The sequence below is a fragment of the Macaca mulatta genome, chromosome 3, assembly GCF_049350105.2.
Source record: "Macaca mulatta isolate MMU2019108-1 chromosome 3, T2T-MMU8v2.0, whole genome shotgun sequence".
Lineage (NCBI taxonomy): Eukaryota > Metazoa > Chordata > Mammalia > Primates > Cercopithecidae > Macaca > Macaca mulatta.
The window spans coordinates 170,650,393-170,672,393 of NC_133408.1; the positions used below are offsets into that span (position 1 = coordinate 170,650,393).

The 22,001-nt window shown below is 40.4% G+C and overlaps 1 protein-coding gene across 12 annotated transcripts in view; it reads right to left on the reverse strand.

The window, feature by feature from the left end:
* Positions 1 to 22,001, reverse strand: part of LOC708686 (uncharacterized) — a 255,606-nt gene that overhangs the window by 87,313 nt on the left and 146,292 nt on the right. For 6 of the 12 annotated variants that reach the window (XR_013415564.1, XR_013415563.1, XR_013415567.1 and 3 more), the window contains one exon: positions 6,658 to 6,773. Coding sequence is in view for 3 of the 12 variants with exons in the window: in XM_077997354.1 (XP_077853480.1) it covers positions 6,658 to 6,662 (5 nt within the window). In the remaining 9 variants the exon portion in view is untranslated. Of the gene's footprint in view, positions 1 to 5,116; positions 6,212 to 6,312; positions 6,794 to 22,001 lie in introns of those variants that run through there. The other 6 variants (XR_013415568.1, XR_013415566.1, XR_013415565.1 and 3 more) reach the window with 6 other exon arrangements.

The window sequence follows — 22,001 nt, forward strand, 5'->3', positions numbered from 1 at the left end:
GAATCTCTTTAGAAGACTGTTAACACCTTGCTTAGGTATATAAAAATTGAAAATCAACATAACTGAAGATTTGAGAATTTTTCAGTTATAATACAGTTCTTATGAAAGATGGAAAATATTTCATATTCTCTTATATAATTTATAAAAGCAGCAGATATTTCTTCTATTTAGAGAGGTGGAAACTGAGGCAAGAAAATGCAGTCATTTTGTTGGAGGGACTATTCTACATTTCCAAAGCAATTAAGACATGACCCCAAACTAACTAAATTCTCCTGCAACGTATTCTTACAAGAAAAAGGTTAAAAGGCTTATTGCTTAACAAAAGCTAAACAGTGTGAATTAATTTCAATAACTGGTCCAAAAACTGCAGCACGCCACTGAGTAGCTTGGACATCTGTTGCCATGCTTGTTCACGCTTTCCCCTGAGATGACATAGATGTATCATCATTAACAGGTGTCCCTGATTTTGGTTCAGAATACTACTCCTGCACGTCCCCACATCTCCTGTACACAGCCACGTGCTGCCATCTTCTGATGATGCCCAGTGGAGTGTAAACATTTTTTCATGGAAAAGCAAAATCAATAAAAGTAAAACTGCCCACTTTTCCTGCCAGTAGTGCCCTTGGTAACAAACAGGGCAGAGACACCAACACAGAGATTACAATACTCTCAGACATAATTCAAGCAGAACTTTAAATGGATCAGTGCATGTTATAAACTTTCTTTTTTTGCAAGTGCCAAGCATGCTTATGTTACTATTCATTCTGAGACAGACAGATCATCAATGACCTTCTGGGTCACTGACTAGGGAGAAAGCTGACTATAAAAAAGAGTGGGAGAAAAATAAAGGGGGGGGTTGCTTCCTTCTACCCTAGACCCCCTACTGCCTTGAATGAAAGAAGACAGATGGCAGCCACCTTTCCCTTTAATTAGGAGGGGCAGCTTAGAAGGGACAGTCCTGCTCACTTGGCACTATCTTTAACAAGACTGTTTCGATGGTAATACTCTGCTCATTCGCCCTTCTTTCAAACTGTTCTGAATTTTTCATTTACAAACTGAATTTCTGTAAATTTAATGGTGAAACAATTACGGCTCTAACCACAACACTATACATAAAGGAGACACTTAAAGATGTTTGCTGAATTAATAATTCACAGATATTCCTATAAAGAGGCTGGAATGTTTCAAATGAAATACAGCTACCTCCAGTCCTATCAGCACCACTTTGAGATAAAATATGAATTCCCAGGACACAGAAGCTCTACCTTAAATTCACAATATTCCATACTAGACATAGAAGACCCCTAGTTTCTGCTTTCCAGTTCCACTCCAGTCGTGCTCCCATCTTTTACCTTCAAAGTATTGCTGTTCAAGTTGACAAAACAAACAAACAAAAAAATAAAAAAAGAATTCTACAGTAAAAATCAGTCCTAAATGTAGAAGGGAAGATCGTTTAATAACAAATCACAAACCACTCTTCATCTCTATTTACTCTGCATCTTCAAAAACCATAGAACTTTGTATTATAAGTTAATCAATCCACATCACATCCCTGGAGAGAGGATCAGCATAAGATACAAACAAAATGGGAAACAGGAGCCACGTGTCAGAATTAGGCTAGTGTCACAGGATCTTCTACGGCGGTGACGAAGCCGCTTCATTATTTTCTAGAGGCAATTAAGCACATTGCCCATAAATCTACATGGCACAAAACTTTCTAACATGAAAGAAAGTTTAGTTGCTGTTGACAGGGTTAGGTCTCTATACGTTGTATCTCATTTTTATATTAAATTTGTTTTGATCAACATCATTAAATAACTGATATTCTTGCAGCTCTTTTCCATTTCCTGATGCGTTTTTAAATTGCAGCCTCTTGTCTATGACAGCTTCCCACCTAGTTTCTGCACAATTCCTGCACAAGGACCCTCTGCCTTAACACCAGTGCTGGGGAAACCCACTCTGCCTGCTTCCAAATGGAAATCAGGGCGGCGAACTGGGGCTGCTTTGCTGGAGGTACTCCTGGTCACACCATGCAAAACGCCTTGTCTGTGTCATAGTCATTTACCTAATGGCAAAGTTCTTGGACCATTTAGAAACAAAACAAAACAAAACACCTTTTGTTTTCTCCTTGATAATAAATTTCAATCTCTTCCTATCTCTGAACAGCAAGCCGGCACAGTAGATATGGGAAGAGGGAAAAGATAAAAGAAGCAATCAGTTATTGAATAAACTCTATCCTACTTCCCAGTGAAGGGGAAAAAACTTGGCATGTGCCAGATATTGGGTGTCTAATAATGTTAGCAAGAAAAAACACGCAGGAGAGACTGATTAACAAAGAAACAAGCAGAACTTACTTTGTTCCCCAGCCCAGTAAGCAGGACGGGAATGAGATGACGGCAATTCCTTCCTCAAGGTCCTTGCTTTCACTTTAAAAGCTGTGTGAGTGCTTATATCCAGGTTTGCCGTGGAACTCCAAATGTCTGCGCTTCTAAAGATGCCCCAAGTTCCCAGTTCATCTCAGACACTGAAGACACACTTGTGAGGATCGGGAAGCCCCGCGGTAGCCCCAGTCGACCTCTGGGTGCCACGTGGCACCTCCACTGTTGTGACTACACACACAAGCCTGGGACGCCCACTTGTTAGCTCACGAACCAGGCGGCCAGCAGATATCTGCTCAGATGAATGTCCAGAGACTCAATCCTCTGGCATTCTCAGGTTCAAGGTTGGAAAACGCATTAAGACGAGAGCCACACAGTCAGCAGAATCTGCGCCATTAGCTTTCTCGTACTTAAACGTCTGTCTAAATAAGAGTCAAAGGCACAAAATGAGAAGGAATATCTTACTAGGGACTGTGACTTGCACTTGCCGTGTTTTGAAAGTACTGGGTCCTGTCTTGCTCTCTAAAACTGCACTTAAGAATCCCTACATCAGAAGTTATTTTCATTTCTTCTGTGAAAAACAGAAAATCAATTAAAGACTGGAAAAACATATGAAACATAATTCTGCTTAAAAACATAACCATTATTTAATCTCAACGGGCCAATTTTTTTAATCCAAAGAAGGAAAAAAAAAATACATGTATAAATTTAAAGTTTGTTTTGAAAAATTACTTCATCCATGTACTGTCCAGCTCATAAAAACAAACTTTCTTCCAGCGAAACGGGACACTTTGACCTTGTTTACTGCAGTGTTTTGAAACCGCTGTCTCGTAACTCCTGACATCACCAGTGGTACATTAGCACCTGGACTGCTGCTGGCTGCACACGCTGCTACCCCAACTCTCTTGAATCACCCGTGGCTGAACAAATACTCACAGAACAGTAAGGATAGTGGCATTAGCATTAAACCCACAAAACTCATGAGACGTTTTAGAAGTGTCACATCTCTCGGTTCACTTATACAAGGAAACAAAAAGCACAAAGCACTGTATATCTAATACTTTTTAAGTCCCAGCATCCAGACCCAGCACAGACAATTCTTTCTTCTGACCCTCTCCCTGCCCAAGAAACGGGATTCCTTTCTCACCAACCGCCATATTGGCAAGAATTTCTGCCACAGAGTTTTACTATTAATAATAGAAGCTCCAACCTACTTTCCACCAATAAAAAGTTCCCACAAATCTTCCTAGGGGAGAATTTATTTAAGTATACTTTAGAGTTTCAAAGAGCACTGCGTTCTTAAGTTTCACAAAGTCAAATTTATTTCTTTTCTGGAACATGCTTTTGGTGTTGTGCCTGCCTCTTGCGTTTTTAAAGAAACAATTTTCTCCTGTAAGCCTGACACATTTCCCCTTCTGCATTCCCCAGTTCTTTTTCTAAATACACCAAAATCAAAGCAAAGGATAGCTGCAACCAGTGGAAGCAAGCCACAACTGAATTTGTGCAAATACCTCCCCAGATTCACTTCTTAAATAAAACTAAATCCCGGTGCCACAACGATAGTGCAATTTTACAAAGAAATTAAAAACCCAAGTTTAACGTATCTGAAATCAATTGATAACCTTTACTGAAACCACTTACGAAACATCACGTCTTTAAACTACAGTCACCAAAAAATATAGAACACAAAATACATATTTGAGCAATTATAGCCCTTGTTTGTCGAACAGGAGTAAAAAGAAAAACATCCAGAGTTATACAATTAATTAACTCTAGCTAAAGAACTACTAAAAAGACCCTCCAAATGCCATGCTGTTTCTATGACAACTTCAAAATTGCTCTGAGAAAATGTGCTGGATTGTCAGATTCGTGATAAAACAAGTGTCATCCTGCCTGCTAGAAATTACTTTCATTTTTTTTCAGGCAGCAGAAAGGCTAAATGGCCACTTGCAATTCTGAAAATCAGATTGTTACCTTTTGACAGATGCTGTACTTTTCATTCAGATCATGAAAAGAGTTAATAAATACATGAATCTCTCTCAATCATCGGAACCCTTTTGGTTTCATTCCTGCAACGATACCACTCCCACCGTCTATCTAGTTGGTACATTATTTTTTATAAGGAAAGCAGCAAAGTCTGATTCAATCTGAAAGGGAAGGGCCAAGAAAAACCCCTAACAGTCTCTCATTTCCAAATACAAATAGGTGAGCAGACACTCACTCTGATATTTAAGGGTTAATAATTACACAGGAAAAGAAAACGGCATTTTCCCCCTTAAAATTCCTGCTCTTAGGTATTCAGGCTGATTTACATTTTACGTAATCTGATGGCTCAATCAGGAAGTGAGAATTTTAAGTGCGTGAGTTATGGACGGGAGGAATCATGTGACCCATAGCAAAGAAAATTATGCAGCAGATGAGCATGCTAAGAAAAATAAACTAAGCAGTTTAAAAATAGTGTTTTGGGGATATATCGACCCAGGAATATCCTACGGCTTTTGAGAACTAATAATTCATTTGGACGCCTCAAAAAATAAATCCCCAGGACTGTTTTAAAAAATATTACAAGACCCAAGTAATGCACGGTGAGACAATAAAGTTTAATTATCCAAGAAACTGTTTCCCTTAAGTTCATATCCATTCAAGGTTTATGTTAAAACATGGTTATGTTATTTTTCATCATTATTTAAAGATCAGGCAATACGTAATATAATCAAACAAAACACAGATTGCAGCAGTGATGTTTACTTAAGCTTTATTTGTATATATAGTGCATGGGTTCCTGGAGCACAAAAAAGAAAGTTGCTCAGATTTATCCAGACCTCACATAAGTTTATAGATTTCAAGTAGTCACTGTATTTTATTACAGCAAATACATTCTTCAAGAGGAAAATGTTAAGGCCACAGAAGCTTTCACCTTAGCTATCTAAGCTTGTACTAGGTCGTCATTAAGTAGTGTCTGTATCATTCTTATGTGTTCTGTAAGTTATGCCACAAATACCAGACCAAGTACACTCAGTCTAGAAACAAAAAAGTGGGAGACAAAGGTTGAAACATTCTAATAGGTGTCATGGGCTGATAGATGACTTTATATTACAAAGCTACTTAAGACAATTCTACTTTTCTAGAATACAATACATTAATATAAACATTTGAAATTCAAAAGGTTTGGCCTGTGGCTGCTTTTTTTTCTCGATGCAATTCTTGTGAATATGTTAGTAAGTAATAATTTATTAATACCAATAATAGAAAATTAACATGGTGAGAGCAGGTATATCTCATGGCCTTTACTTTTATCAATGCTTAATACCAAAATACTATTCATATCTTTATTTCAGCCTATTAAAAAAATTTATGCCACAGCTCTGGGCAAGTGGCAGGGTGGGGCCAGTGACAGGAATCAGTTCTGGGTATTTCTTGATTCCTAGCTCATCTTCCTTAAATTCTTAAACACAAGAGGTAGCTGGCGGTAAGAAGAGACTGTTAGGAAAGACAGAAACCTTTCAGAAGGGAAGCTTAAGGTAGATTAAGAAAAGTTAGGGAAGCTGAGAAGCACACAGTCTTCCAGATGGAGTATTACATGACATCCGTCATCATCTTACTAAACTTGGTATCATATTTGTTGACTGAATTAAGGAAAGATGAACTAGTTACCAAGAAATATACTCAGCAGATTGATTCATGGCAAACCTAGCTCAGCCACTTACCTAGACTAGTTTATTTAGGATAAACCTCAGAGTATGTACTTCTCTTTTGTTTTATAAATGAATCTTGGGTCTGGGCTCAGCTGTCAGTCAACTATCTGCATAATACAGCAAAGTCTCTTAACTTCTCTAATTTCCTGAAATATCAAATTGTTACCTTTTGAGAGATGTTGTACTCTTTATTCAGATCACAAAAAGAGTAATCAGTAAATGAATCTCTGAGTAATCAGGACCAGTTTTATTTCATTCCTGCAACTATACCACTAATCGGAAAATTAAAGAAGTTAAGAGACTTTGCTATGTCACAGAGATAGGTGAGTGAACTGAAAAGCAGACCCAAGATTTTGGACTTTCCCAGGCTAGGACTCTTTTTCACCATGTGCTGCCTTACAACTGTCACCTGAGGTTCGAGTAACTCTCCAACTAGCCAAGCCCTGGCTACTTATCCCAGTCATGGAAAAGTCAAACAGGACCCAGAGACCCTCGCTCTGTGCCACCTTCTTCTTAACTCACAGGCCCACTGACCCTCACTGCTGCTGTGGGCTGCTCCCGCCAGCCTGTGCTGAGCCTCCTACCTCATCTGCGAGGAGACAGGGCAAGTTCCAGGCTGAGGGGAACGGCTTCTGAGATGGTTCCAGTCCCTCTTCCTGGCTTGGTCCTTCCACTGGTACTCACGGCTTCCTCATTTCTCCTAATGGGAAAATCAAGGCACTGAAATAAGAAAAATCACTTGTTTTGGTTCATGTCACAGCTATACTGGATTCTGAATAAACACAAGAACCAGATAATATTCTAGAAAAAGTAAAATTAACTCCTACTTCATAAGATTCACCAAAATTAATTCTGTGGCGATTAGAGTTAAATATAAAAGAAGAAAAGGAAGAAAATTAAATTAGTGGAAAATTATTTCTGAATTTGGAATGGGAAAAGAAGATTTAGCTTTATAGAAGCAATGAAAAAAGTAACAAAAGGCAAGGTAATCCAACTGCAACAAAATGTAAAACCCCTATATGTCAAAAAACAGCAAACAGAATTGAAAGGTAAGCAAAAAAAGGCCAGATGTGTTGGCTCACACCTGTAATCCCACCACTCTGGGAGGCTGAGGCAGGAGGATTGCTCAAGGCTCGGAGACCAGCCTGGGGCAACATAGTGAGACCCTGTTCCTACAAAAAACTTAAAAACTAGCAAGGCATGGTGGCACGTATGTGTGGTCCTAGCAGAGGCTAGGGTTGGAGGATCACTTGAGCCCAGGAGTTCTAGGCTGCAGTGAGCTATGGTTGCATCACTGCATTCCAGCCTGGGTGACAGAGGGAGGCATTGTCTCTCAATAAAAAGGTAAGCAAAAAATAAAATAGCTGTAACAGGATAATATTCTTTATAGTATTTGAATGTAAAAGGTAAAATGTAATAACAGACAATTAACACAAAAATATGAAAGGCCAATTAATATGGAAAAAAATGCTCAACTTCATGAGCAAACACCGAAATTCATTTCACCAGTCACAAAGATGGACAACAAAAAAAAAGAAAGCTCATGAAGTGAGGTGAGACAACCATTTCAGGAAATCAGCAATATATGTATTTTTTCAGCCTTAAAACTGTTTCAACTCCTAAGATGTTTATACATATCTCCTAAGGAAATAATCACAGATACATAGGAAGATAACTATACAAGGACATACTTAGCAAAAGCATAAAATTGGGAACAACTTAAACATCCAAAGGTGGAATGGAGCATGTGACTAACCAGATCACAGTAAAAATTCATATGCTTAAATCATGATTTTTGGAGAATGCTTCATGATATTGGAAATAACAAAAGATAATGTTGAGTGCAAATGCTGAATACAAAATCATATGTAAACATGATACTAATGTTGCCAGGTAAGAAAGAAAGTGAGAAGAAGGGAGGGACAAGGTGGTCTCAATACTGGATTAGGATACATTAAAAAAGCTTAAAAAGGGCAGACAAAGACATTAGATTTTTTATTACTTCTTTATAATCTTGAGATGGTTGGCATTTTCTGTAAGTAATATATTATTTTTATAACTGGAAAAATTCTATTTATGCTAATTACCACCCTCTAAATATTTCTCAGCTATATAAAATCATGAAAATATTTGCAAATACTTTTTAACAAGAAATTTCTTTTTTTTTTGAGATGGGGTCTTCCTTCAGGGGGAGTGCAATGGTACAATCATAGCTCACTGTAACCTCAAACTCCTGGGCTCAAACTATCCTCCCACCTCAGTCTCCCAGCTACTCAGGTATGAACTACCACACCCGGCCAGAAATTCTTATATTTATTATTAAATGCAAAGAAGAAAGGGCAAAACAATATGATCTTTACTATGTAAAAATTTACATGAAAGAGACTGGAAGCCTATGCACCAGAATGTTAATAGCTGTTGCTTTCAGGTAGTGCCATTGTGTATAATACTTTTCTACACCTTACAAGTTTTCTACGATTGTCATGTATTGTTTTCATGATAAGAAACAGATAACAATATCACAATTAGAGGACTGATACATCAAGAAGCTGCTATTATCAACAGTTAAATTTCAAAATACAGAGTATCAATAGCTACAAAAATCTGCCATATGACCAAGAGATTTTCTTTTTTAATTTAGGAACCACCGGTATACCTTCAGAAAATCGCAGGAATTGGTGTGTGTGTAGGAGGTGGTAATGAATCATATTTTTTCAGCTGTCAAACTGTTTTCTCCAGGCAGCAGTTCTGTGAGGGTCCAACTGAAGTATGAGAACCTCGATAGTAGGGACATTGCCAGAAAAATGGCCCAAAGGTCGATGGGGGGAGGAACACGAAATGATCAAAAGAGTAAGGCAAGAGTCCATGAAAACAGAAGCGTCAATAGAGAAGGATCAATAACTCATTTGATCCAAAGGAACTGAACGCAAGAACTAAAACAGGTATTTGTACACCCACGTCCCTAACAGCATTATTCACAATAGCCAAAACGTGGGAGCAACCTGTGTCTGTCAACCCGTGTCCATCACATGGATATATAAAATGTGGTATCTCTACACGGTGGAATATTATTTGGCCTTAAAAAGCAAAGAAACCATGTCAATGCTACAATGTTGTTGTAATCCTACAACATTAGATGAACCTTGAGGACACTGTGCTTAAGTGAAATAAGCCAGTCACAAAAGGACAAACACTGTAGGGTTTCACTTATCTGAGGTACCTAGAATAGCCAAATTCAAAGAAATGGAAAGTACGATGGTGGTTGCGGTGGGGCTGGGGGGAGGAGAGAATGGGGAGTTGTTGTTTAATGAGGACAGAGTTTCTGTTTTGCAAGATGAAAAGATTTCAGAGATGGATGATGGTGATGGGTGCACAACAATGTGAATGTATTTAATGCCAGTGACCTGTGTACTTAAACATGGTTAAGATGGTAATTTATCTGTTATATATTTTACCACAATTAAAATATATACAGATATATTTTAAGTATCTGTATTTACATATAGATATAGTCTTATCTGTGTATATGTGTGTATATACATATTTCATCTATAAATATATGAAAGAAAGAAAGAAATCACCAGAATTAGAAGTCCTGAATAAGTTTCCGATTTGGCATGCGAGAAAGGTTTAAGGATTATTTCTGAGACTAAATTCTTTAAATATAATTATAGAAGTCAGCTCAGAAGTGAAAATCCAGATCAAAAGTGAAAATAAGAAGGGATACTGTGTTTAATTTGAACATAATATACCGAACTTCTTTGTGGTTTTTTTTGAGACCCTCTCATAATAGCCAGCTCGGAAAAATTCCCCACAACTAGGAAAGAACCTACAAATCCAAGCAACATGATGACATTTTCTCATCAACTAACAGGAAAAAAAACATAAGCATAAGGGAAACTCTGAGTGTCCTTAAAATGTACTCGATACCCATTTCATGCTATTACCACAGATGTAAAGAATTCTAGAGCTGGGCAGAAGCTCTGAGATAGAACTGTTCCAGGATTTAGATATCTAGAGAGGTTTCCCCAAGTTCACTGAGAAATGCCAGATTTAAAGACAGGCCCCTGGGGCAGAGTTCTATTTTGTTTGTTGTGTTTTATTTAATTAATTAATTTATTTTGAGATAGAGTTTCTCTCTTGTTGAACAGGCTGGAGTACAATGGTGCGATCTCGGCTCACTGCAACCTCTGCCTCCTCGGTTCAAGCAATTCTCCTGCCTTAGCCTCCCACGCAGCTGGGATTACAGGCACCCGCCACCACGCCCAGCTAATTTTTGTATTTTTAGTAGAGACAGTGTTTCACCATGTTGGCCAGGCTGGTCTCGAACTCCTGACTTCAGGTGATCCACCCACCTCGGCCTCCCAAAGTGCTGGGATTACAGGCATGAGCCACCACGCTTGGCCGTGTTTTATTTTTTTTAAAGAGGTGGCTATTTAAAGGTAAGAAAGCAAAGCGTAATTGGAATGCTCTTTCTACAAGTTATTTGATTCATTAATTTTGTTCAAAAAATACTTGAGCACATCTTATATAACTCTGCCAGGCACTGGGCTAGGTGCTGGATGATGAACAATATTTCATCATCCTTCCTGTAGCAAACTGGCAATTACAATGTAAAGGAGGCACACAGTGCTATTAGTACACATAAGAGGGAGCTCTAATCTGGTCTAGCTAGATTGGTTGAGGATGGCAACCTGGAAGTAGTGATATTTTTAATAATAATAGTAATCACTGTTATCACAGCAAGCTTTACTGACCATCATTACAGGTCAGCTAGGGCTTTAAGCACTTTCTGTGCATGAATTAATTTAATCTTCCCTACAATCCTATAAAGTAGACTCTTACCGATGAGGAAATGGAGGCACGGAGAGGTCACACAGCTCTTAAGTAGTGAAGACAGACCAGATTGCATGCTTTTTCAAAATCTGCTTTTAGGGAAACCCAAAGACAAGACAGGAATGAAACTTAAGGATCAGAACATTCAGGAAAGAACTGAGATCCTCTGAATAAGTAAAAAGGGAGAAATAGGGTAGGGTCACTACAGATGGGAGAGGCTGAGGAAGGATGGAAGGGATACAAAGCCCACGACCAAGAGCTCTGGGGCAGGAGTGGCTGATTTACATTTGGGATTTTCATAAAGTTCTGCGGAGTGGGAAACAACTCTCTTCTCCAACTCCCCATAAACTTGTTAGTGCCATGATGACCTGGTTATGTACAGGCTAGAACGCATGCTCTGCAGAGGCCCCCATCCATCTGGGTACAGGACATTTAACAAATGGGTAAGAATTAAAGCAGGGAAGAAGAAGGATGAGGATGCTTTTAGAAGCATCGCCCAGAAAGAAGTCAGAGAATGGATCAGGGGAAATTTAGCAGGGAGAGAGTTGCTAATCCATTAATACAGGTAAAAGGTAATGGTGACCAAGAAGAAGGACATGACAGATAGATAAAGTAGATGGGTTTGATGATTGTTGATAGGTAGAATTTTGACCAGATTTGCCTTCTTACTGGATTCTGAAGGTGAGGAGAAAGGATCAATAGGTCACAGGTTTCAAGCTTGGGTATTTGGATCAATTTGGAACCTCTTGGATATGAGGTGCCAACAAGATATCCAAGTGCAGATGCCCAGTGGGCACTGGAATATCAGTAGGGAGCTTAGAGACGGATAGAAAGAATCTGAAAAGGGCAATGAGAAGGAAAAGCAAGAAGGGTAGGGTGAGTCTTCAAAGGCCACGGAGGAGAACACATCAAACCCTGCTCACCACTGAGAGGTTGAGGAAGACAAGAATCCAAATGCATCTGACAAACGTGGCCCACAGGAAAGAGAGGAGGGAGACTACTGGCTTTGGCTAGAGCAGAATCCACTCGGTCACTGGTGCAAAAGCCAGACTGGAGCAGCCTGAGGGGTGGGCAGGAGTGAGGACAGGGAGGGAATAACTAGAGACAATTCTTCCAAAAGGCTGGCCCTGGCAGGAGAAGTGAATGGAGAGGTAATGAAAGGCAGGGTGATACTGAAGGCCTGTGTTGTTTAAAATGGGAAAGACTTAAGTAGGTTTCAGTGCTCGCAGGACAAAGTCAGTGGAGAATAAAAAGTACATGGTCAGAAAGAGAAAGTCTTTGAGAAGGTGAGAGGGAAGGGCATGGAGTTCAGGGCCTTGGGCACGAGGAAGGACTCCCCTTGCACTGAAACAGGAGGCAAGGAAAGCCAGGCAGGCACAGATGGGGAATGCTGATTCACAGTGAGAACCTGAGGGAGTCCACCTTCTGGCCTCTCTTCCCTCTGTGACACCGGAGGGATGGACAGTTACTGAGAGTACGTAGTGAGATGCAGGAGGTGGAGAGTGGGCAGTGTGTGCAGAGCCGCTGGGAGATGCAGGGGCACTGGGATGGCATGGATCAGCCGCTGGAGAGTGGAAAGCTGCCTCCTCAAGTGTGTTTCTCCCGCCTGCCAAGTCATGGGCGCCACATCCCAGTGCTCTTTGCGTCTGTGGCATCTATCAAACAACACTAAGAACATAAACAAAACCGTGACTACGCTGAGCAGGCCTTGTGAGGAGTCGCATCTTCCACACAGTGAGATCCAGGAAGTCACTGTAGTAAAGGACATCAATTTTCTATAGGCCTTCACCGCATATGTACAGCAAAGACAATGGTCTACACAGAACATGATGACCCTCCTGTGACAACGTGCGGCACAATCCCTACAGTCAAACCCAGTCTGTGCAACCCAAACGGGATTTTGACGGAAATGACATCATTAGTAACAGACCTTCATGTTTGGTCTGAGCCAGATTTTGTTTCTGGCGCTGTCAACCTACTAAATGTGGGCAGGTGATCACAGTTCAGGCTCTTCCTGCCTGCCCGAGTGGTGGTGGGAAGCTGAGTGGGGAGAGGCCTGTCCTGGCCACTTCTCCCAGGCTCGGCTCTCATTCCCGCTTTTGCCAGGAAACTGCTAGAGAAAGCAGAAACAGAGGCCAGGAGCTGAGCACAAAGATACAAGTCCAAACACAGGCTTGGGAAGGTGGTATTTCAAATGAGTGGAGAGGACGACGTAAACTTGAAATGCGTCTTTCCTTGTAAAGTCCTTCTGTAGAGACAAATAATTCTGGTAACGAATATGAAGCATCCCTGGTTATTTTCAGGGCACGCATCTCCCAAGGAGCTCAAAAGAAAACCCTTTAATTCTGTATCCTTTTGAGAGAATGGGAATTAATAACAAAACGTGACTGAATCAGCCAACTGGGAAGTCTATTATGAAGAGTGAGACAGCTGAATCACAGAAGAGTGGAATGCCCTTTTGCTTTATGTTTTTCCTTTACGAATTCCTTTTTTTGTGTTCTTTTATTATAAAGTTAATATAGTATTACCAGCCAGCAGTTACATAGTGCTCACTGTGAACCAGGCACAGCTCTAAGCCTTTTGTATACTTTAACCCAAACCATGAGGCAGGTACCTCTTATTCTCCCCATTTAGGGGGAGACACAGGAGCGTCGATTCCTTTGCCTGTGTTGAGTAGCAGAGTTGGTATTCCAATCCAGGCAGCCCAGCCTCAGAGTCCCGCACTAATCACTTCCCTACACCACCACACCATGAAAGCACCAAATTCAAAGTCCTAAAATGTAGGGTGTCAAAAGAGAGCATCACCATTTATTCTGCCTTTCTAACAGAATAATTTGGGTGCATTTCCTACTCTATTCAGCCTTTGGTTTCCAAATCAAGGAATTTTTTAAAAGAAATAAAGTTCTATATTCAAATAAACATGCTCAACCAAACCATTTACAAAAACCTTTCCAGGTAGAGATTCTACTCATAGACAAGGCTTGTTTAAAATCAGATCTACTTTTGCATACAATATACTTGTTATTAAAATAATTTTTTCCTTTACAAGCATCTTTACGTCATGAAAAATGTCTTTCTTAAGAGTGTTTATTTTTTGTCTGGCCCACATTTCATTATAATGAGTTCCAAATCACTCAGTTTTGAATCCACACATATCCAACTTTTCAGATAAGAAAAGTGAAGTTAATTTTGTTCTTTTTGAAGTCGCCTGCAGGCTCAGGCTAGATCTCACTTTTTATGGTCTATTTCTGTGCCGATAAGAACATCAATTTAACATGGGAATGTTGGAACTTCTGGAGGCTTCAGCAGGGTTAGCTTCATAAAACAAGCAAAAAATGCCTCCCACCACATACAGCTTCCATCAGTGATCTTTGACATAAATGTTTCATGATACAGGAGTTAAAGAGTATGCCAGTCACTTGAGGCTTGACCAATGTGAACTGTTATTTCCTAGACTTGAGTGCATGCCGCATGTGGTCTATACAAACATTCTTCAAGTTCCTTTGAAATAGACCCATACATATATGGAAAACTGATTTTCAAGAAAGGCGCCAAAGCAATTCAATGGAAAAAGGAAAGTCTTTCCAACAATCCATGTTAGAACAACTGGGAAAATGTATGCAAAAATATGAACCTTGACTTCTACTTATCCCCATATACAAAAATCAACTAGAGATAGATCATAAACTAAAGCATAAAAGCTAAAGCTGTACGTCTTCTAATAGAAAGCACAGGGAAATATCTGCACAATCCTGGGGAGGCAACGGGTACTTAGGAAACAAAAAATACAGATAATATAGAAACTTTTTTTTAATTTTTAAAAAAATATTTTATGTTTTTGTAGAGCGACGAGGTCTTGCTATGTTACCCAGGCTGCTCTCAAACTCCTGGTCTCAAGCGATCCTCCCCTGCCTTGGTCTCCCCAAAGGCAAAACATTTTTGATCAATGAAATTATTTCAAAATTAAAACCTTCTGCTCATCAAAAGACACTTTTAAAAAACAGGAGATAGACCACAGACTGGGAGAATATTTGCATTATAAACTTCTGACAAGAATACTTTATTCAGAATATGTATAACATTCCTACCAACCAAAATAATAGAAAGACAATCCAATTTTAAAACAGGCAAAAGAAAAACAGACTCAAACGACTTGAACAGACACTTCAAGAGAGAAGATACACAAATGGCCAATAAGTATATGTGATTCATCAAGAAAATGCAAACTGAAAACGACAACGAGATACTACTTCATATCCAAGAGAACGGCCATAAGTAGAAAAACCAGCAATATACAATGTTAAGATACTGGGTCACCTGGAACTTTCATAAATTGCTTGTTGGAGTGTAAAATGGTACAGTTACTTTGGAAAATGACTTGGCAGTTTCTTACAGAGGTAAACATACACCTACTGTATGGTGCAGCAATTAAACCTAAAAAAGAGTGACAATGGGCCGGGCATGGTGGCTCACACCTGTAATCCCAGCACTTTGAGAGGCTGAGGTGGGTGGATCACTTGAGGTCAAGAGTTCGAGACCAGCCTGGCCAAAATGGTGAAACCCCCATTTCTACTAACATTTTAAAAATTAGCCAGGTGTGGTGGTGCGCGCCTGTAGTCCCAGCTACTCGGAAGGCTGAGGCAGGAGAATTGCTTAAGCCTGGGAGGCAGAGGTTGTAGTGAGCCGAGATTGCCCCACTGCAGCTCAGCCTGGGCGACAGAGTGGGACTGTCTCAAAAAAAAAAAAAAAAGAAAAAAAAAGAAAAGAAAAAGAGTGAGAATGAGAGAAAACTCATTCACAGCAGCTTAATATTCATCATAGCCAAAAGGGTGAAACGATCAAAATGTCAGTCAACAGGAGAACAGAGTTTAAAATTGGGTCTATTCATACAATGGAATACTACCCAGCAATAAAGGAAGAATGATGCAGACAACAATATAAAACTGTTGGGTGGAAAAAGAAAAGCCAGACGCAAAAGAGTATATACTGTATGATTCCATTTAGAGGAAGCTCAAGAACAAGACTGCAATGATAGAAAGCAGAAAGTTTTTGTCAGGGAGGGTAGGGAATGACTGGGGCAAGAGGAAACCTGGTGATGGAAATGTTCTCTCTCTTAACTGGGGTTTGGGAACAGGAGTACACTGAATGTCTGTGAATTTCACTGCATGTAAATTTTACATCCATTAAAATGGAGGGATGGTAGGACTTCCTTAATTGTCTTAACATCCCCATGTCCTCCTGAAGAATGCGATTTGATTTGCACACTTAGATCCCATCAAATGGGGCCTGTATCTGAATTACTTCAGTTCACAACTAGCCATGGCTGTCTCTTCTGTGGGGGACCATCCATACAAGGTATTTCCTCCAGAGGAAAAGAAGGAATTTGCTGGTTCTCCTCTCATTCAACAGTAATAGCCAACCAATATGCCAGGTCCCAGAACCAGTGTGGGAGTGTTCTACATTCTTGCAGTCACAGAGTATCTTTTTTAGGCCCACCATTTTTCAGCAGACCTCTGACAATCCACACTCAGAAACATTCTTCATCTCTAGGAAGTTATACGAAATAGGTGAGAGAAAGAAGGTTTGGAAAGGGGGTGTCTGGCATAGGCTGATGATAGATGTTCTGGTCAATATCAGAAATAAAATCCCAAGTGGGTTCTGCTTGCCTGGGAGTTCACTCCCTCAGAGCTAAGTACATTTCACTATTCACCGTCTCTGCTTCCAAGGGCACGGCCTCAGAGGACCTGCTCTTTGATCTAGAACTGTACAGGAAGCTCCAAGCTGGTAAACAACTTACAGGGGTACAGAGGTCAGATAGGAGAAGGCCCTTATGACCCTTACTATCTTCAATTGTCTCTAAGCAGCTACATAAAAAATAGCTAACATCCGTCAGTATTGCCTTGCAAATTTCAGAGGTAGATTTTAGCCTCCTAGTATTGTGCTAGAAATGAGGCTAGGCCTGAGAAAAACCTAAAGGTTCCATCATGTTGCAGTAATTGGCCCTAACTGTGGATCTCCAGGGATTTTTCACAAAGATACTGCTTCCCAAGTAAAATGAGGGAAGTGTGAGATGGAAACATCAATTCAGGCTTTCTTCTGACACAAATGGATACCACTTATGTCACAGAAGTTACAGAACTAATTAGTCAACATCTTACTTTTCCCATCTTCACAGTGTCTGCTGTACACTTTCAGGACTGACCTGACAAACATGACAAAGGGATAATTAATAAGGGTTTGGAGCTTTTTTCCACAAAGGAGATGGGAAAGGAGAATGTGAATTGCTTCTTGTAAGAAAAAGAAGAGTGAGTATGAGGGTCTATGCCCCAAGAAATAAATAGTACAGAAGGGAAGAATAGGAGATTCTCTCAGAAGCTCTTATGCTAAAGGGCAGGGAAGAAATTAAGCAGGCATATCCAAATTTAATTTGTATTAAGATCAGGAACAAGTACCACTACTTAAAGATTTTTTTAAATGACTAAGTTGTATGTTTTACAAGATGCAACTTTCTTTGAGCAACAAAGCTAAAAGATCTTCTTACGGGGCTCTATGATTAATGGCTATGTCTTCACTGGTTGGAAAGCGTATCTTTCTATAATAATGTCAGCCCACTGTTTCCTCCCAACCCAGTAATTGTGAGGGTTCGTTTTCCCAAACCCCAGTACCCACTGCAGTCATCGTGCTCCATCTGATCTTTTCCCTGGCTAAATGCCTGGCTAAAGGTATTTCCAATTTACTTGTTCAGATATGCTTCTGACAAATCAACAAATGAAAGTACTTCTCCTTTCATGATGGTGGTCAGGGCACCTGGAAGACCCCACTATAATTATAAAAGGGGTATGTCCGCCCACAACAATGACGACGACAACTTTCAAGGGCCTGGGAGACTTCACCAAATGTCAGGAAGCCAGAAGGATGTGGGGAGAGCACTGAGCGATGAAACTGAGCAGAGGCAGCTTACAGCCCAGAGAGTTCTGAGCGGGTACTGCCAAGGCAGTGAATAGTTGATTTTATTCAGTTGGACCCCAAAGAGGCTGCAGACTCAGCAAAAGTATGAACTGTATGTGACAGAAGTGGCAAGAAAGGTAGAAAGGAGAAGAAGAATCAAAAAGTCTGGATATCAACAATTATTCCTTTCATGACTACTTCCTGTCTTTAAAAGAAAGAAGAAACCTTACAGCTTCCCCACTCCCGAGCGAAAATAAGAAAAGGGAGATGATTCTCTAAAAAAATTAAACAAATTGTCTAGTGAGGACCAAACAGCTAGTGTGGTGAAGAGAACCCCACAGTCAAGCCCTGCTCATTCTGACGTCTAGCAGTTCTCCAGCAAGAGGGCTCAGGGTGGCTGTGTGCACCCAGGCTGAAGCCTGCTAGAGGCAGGTGCTGTCATGCAGGACTTCTAGGCAGCCATAATGCCACTTCATTTTTAAAAAGAATAGACAATCAAAAATAAATATACATTTTAAAAGTCTGCAACATGAAAGAGAAAAACCAAGATAAACAACAAAAAGACTCTGGAAGAAACAGTATTAAGAGGAGACTTTTTTTTCTAAAAAAAACTCAAAAAAAAAAACACCCCAATTTATTAGTATTCCTGGAAATATTTGAGAATAATTACATGCCCATAACAAGAACAACTACAACAAAAAAACGAGAAATACAAGAAAAAGCTCTATGAAATTAAAAATGCGAGCCTCAAATAACAATAGGGAACACTATGTGTGCACAGGCTTGAGTACCTTAACCTCACACTTGTATTTCTTTTTTTCTTTCTCTTTTCTTTCTTTTTTTCCCTAAGACAGAGTCTTGTTCTGTTGCCTAGGCTGGAGTGCAGAAGCGTGATCTCGGCTCACTGCAACCTCCGCCTCCCAGGTTCAAGCAATTTTCCTTTCTCAGTCTCCCGAGTAGCTGGCATTACAGGTGTGCACCACCACGTGTGGCTAATTTTGGTATTTTTAGGAGGGATGGGTTTTTGCCATGTTGGCCAGGCTGGTCTCAAACTCCTGACCTCAAGTGCTCCACCCACCTCAGACTCCCGAAGTGCTGGGATTATAGACATGAGCCACCGCACCCAGCTTTTGTATTTCTGATGATTTAATCTACCATAGAGACAATACCTTACCTAGAATGTGTTATATCTTCCAGTACTGGAACAGTTTGTAATGGCATATGTGGATTATGTTCATGACAAAGGGACAGTGCCACCATGTCCACTGTTCAGGAAAACCTGAGTCTGCTTTTAACTCCTCTGCAAGTTTACAGAAGTTTAATTCTCTCAATACCTGCCTGTCTTTTCTATAGAAGGGGAGTAACCAAAGGTCATAGATTTTTTGTTTTTGTTTTGTTTTTTTGAGACAGAGTCTCACTCTGTCACCCAGGCTGGAGTGCAGCAGTGCGATCTTGGCTCACTGAAACCTCTGTCTCCCGGGTTCAAGCAATTCTCCTGCCTCAGCCTCCCAAGCAGCTGGGATTACAGGGGTGTGCCATCACACCCGGCTAATTTTTGTATTTTTAGTAGAGACAAGGTTTTGCCATGTTGGCCAGGCTGGTCTTGAACTCCTGACTTCAGGTGATCTGCCCACCATGGCCTCCCAAAATGCTGGGATTACAGGTGTAAATCACTGTGCCCAGCCATGTTTTTTTTTGTTTGTTTGTTTTGAGACAGAGTCTTGCTCTGTCGCCCAGGCTATATAGTGAGATGGTGGGATCTCAGTTCACTATAACCTCCACCTCCTGGGTTCAGGTGATTCTCCTGCCTCAGCCTCCTGAGTAGCTGGGATTATAGGCACCTGCCACCATGCCCAGCTAATTTTTGTATTTTTAGTAGAAATGGGGTTTCACCATGTTGGCCACACTGGTCTCAAACTGCTGACCTCAGTGATCCACCTGCCTTGGCCTCCCAAAGTTCTGGGATTACAGGCATGAGACACTGCACCTGGCCCAGTCATGTTTTTAGAGTGACATATGAAAACTCTTAGAAAATATTAATACAGAAGAACTAGCTTAATATGAAGATTTCAAAATACTAGAACAAATTAATGAGATACATGTGAAATCCTCCCTGGGTAGCTTCATGAAGAAGATAAGCATCCCTCCTATCTGGGTAATTTGCATACCCTCCTCCTTCCTTAAACGTTGAGGCAGGGATTGGTTCGTTGGTTCAAAACCCTACCCATTAGTCTCAAAGCCCTCTTTATATGACAAAAAATTCTGTCATGTCCCATTTAGTACTCTAAAATCAAATTTTTGATAATATTAACTACTGTACATGCAGCTTTAAAATATGAATATCCTAAATGTAACATAAAAGATAATCTAAAAAAAGCAATGTATAACAAAAAATACTTAACATTTCATTATATAAATAATTTTCAAGGCAGTTAACTATGTACTCAAATAGATGCTTGTAACTTACTTATAAAGAACAAGTTTGTATTTAAGAGAAGTCAGATTAGAAGCTTTCCATATTAAAAGTGCAAGAAAATGAAAGAAGTAGTATAGATGGACCAGAGAATGACAATGAATCTATTCTGTGTATATTAAAAGTATGCAAAAATTATTTTGCATTTTCATGAAAAAATGGAGTTAAGTCTAGGTTTAGAAAATTATAAACTGGGCCGGGCGCGGTGGCTCAAGCCTGTAATCCCAGCACTTTGGGAGGCCAAGACGGGCGGATCACGAGGTCAGGAGATCGAGACCATCCTGGCTAACACGGTGAAACCCTGTCTCTACTAAAAATACAAGAAAATTAGCCGGGCGAGGTGGCGGGCGCCTGTAGTCCCAGTTACTCGGGAGGCTGAGGCAGGAGAATGGCATGAACCCAGGGGGGCGGAGCTTGCAGTGAGCCGAGATCGTGCTACTGCACTCCAGCCTGGGGCATAGAGCAAGACTCCGTCTCAAAAAAAAAAAGAAAATTATAAACTGAGCTGTCCCTACATGAATGTCCAACAGGACAGGTGAAAGTCATGTGCACCACAGGGCAATTCTTTATGTCTTTTCTACAGTGGGACATTAAGGACTCTGGCTCTCACTCATGAAATATCCTTCATTAGGGCTGGGCACAGTGGCTCATACCTGTAATCCCAGCAGTTTGGGAGGCTGAGGCCGGTGGATCATCTGAGGTCAGGAGTTTGAGACCAGTCTGGCCAACATGGGGAAGCCCCATTTCTACCAAAAATACGAAAGTTAGCTGGGCATGGTGGCATGGGCCTGTAATCCCAGTTACTCACGAGGCTGCAGCAGGAGAGTCGCCTGAACTCAGGATGCAGAGGCTACAGTGAGCCGAGATCGCACCACTGCACTCCAGTCTGGGCAACAGAGGGAGACTCCATCTCAAAAAAAAAAAAAAAAAAAAAATCCTTCATTGTACCACCAGAACAGCCTCATAAATTTCCACTCTGTCACCTAGGGGGCGGTACTGCTTCTATGAGAACTCCTGACCAGATCATCTATGGGAGTTTCCTTTTAGTCTTCATCGTCCATCGCACTGAGAATCAAATCCTGATGGACATATCAGCAACATAGCTAGGAGGCATAGTAACTTAATATAAAAAAAGACTATGAAGAAATTAGTTTAGGCTTATGCCATTAACTGTAGCCATATTCAACATAATTGCCTCTTTTTGAGTTCAGGATGATTGGTTACTCCACGTAGAACATGGAGTGGAAAGCTGTATCTTTGTGGCTTTTATTTAGATAGCACAAAATGAGCCTGATTTTTAAAATGTGAACATTCAAACCTGGCTAACTAATGATAAAAAAGGGAGTTTTTCATAGAACTCTACAACTCTCATTTCCTCAAAACAAGAATTAATGCATTCTTTCACATGCGGTCATTACAGGAAGGGGGGGTAGCCATTTACTGTAAATGCCTTTCTGATGCAATTCTACCACCTCTTTCAAAGACAGAATTCATCCAAGAAGCCTTAGTCACTTCTTCAAGAAAAATGCCACTGCACTGAATGTACACAGACTAAACCACATGCCTAAGGAAAAAAGATGAGCTGATTCCACCATTAGAACGCAGACTAAACCACATGCCTAAGGAAAAAAGATGAGCCGATTCCACCATGAGAACACAGATCGGGAGAAA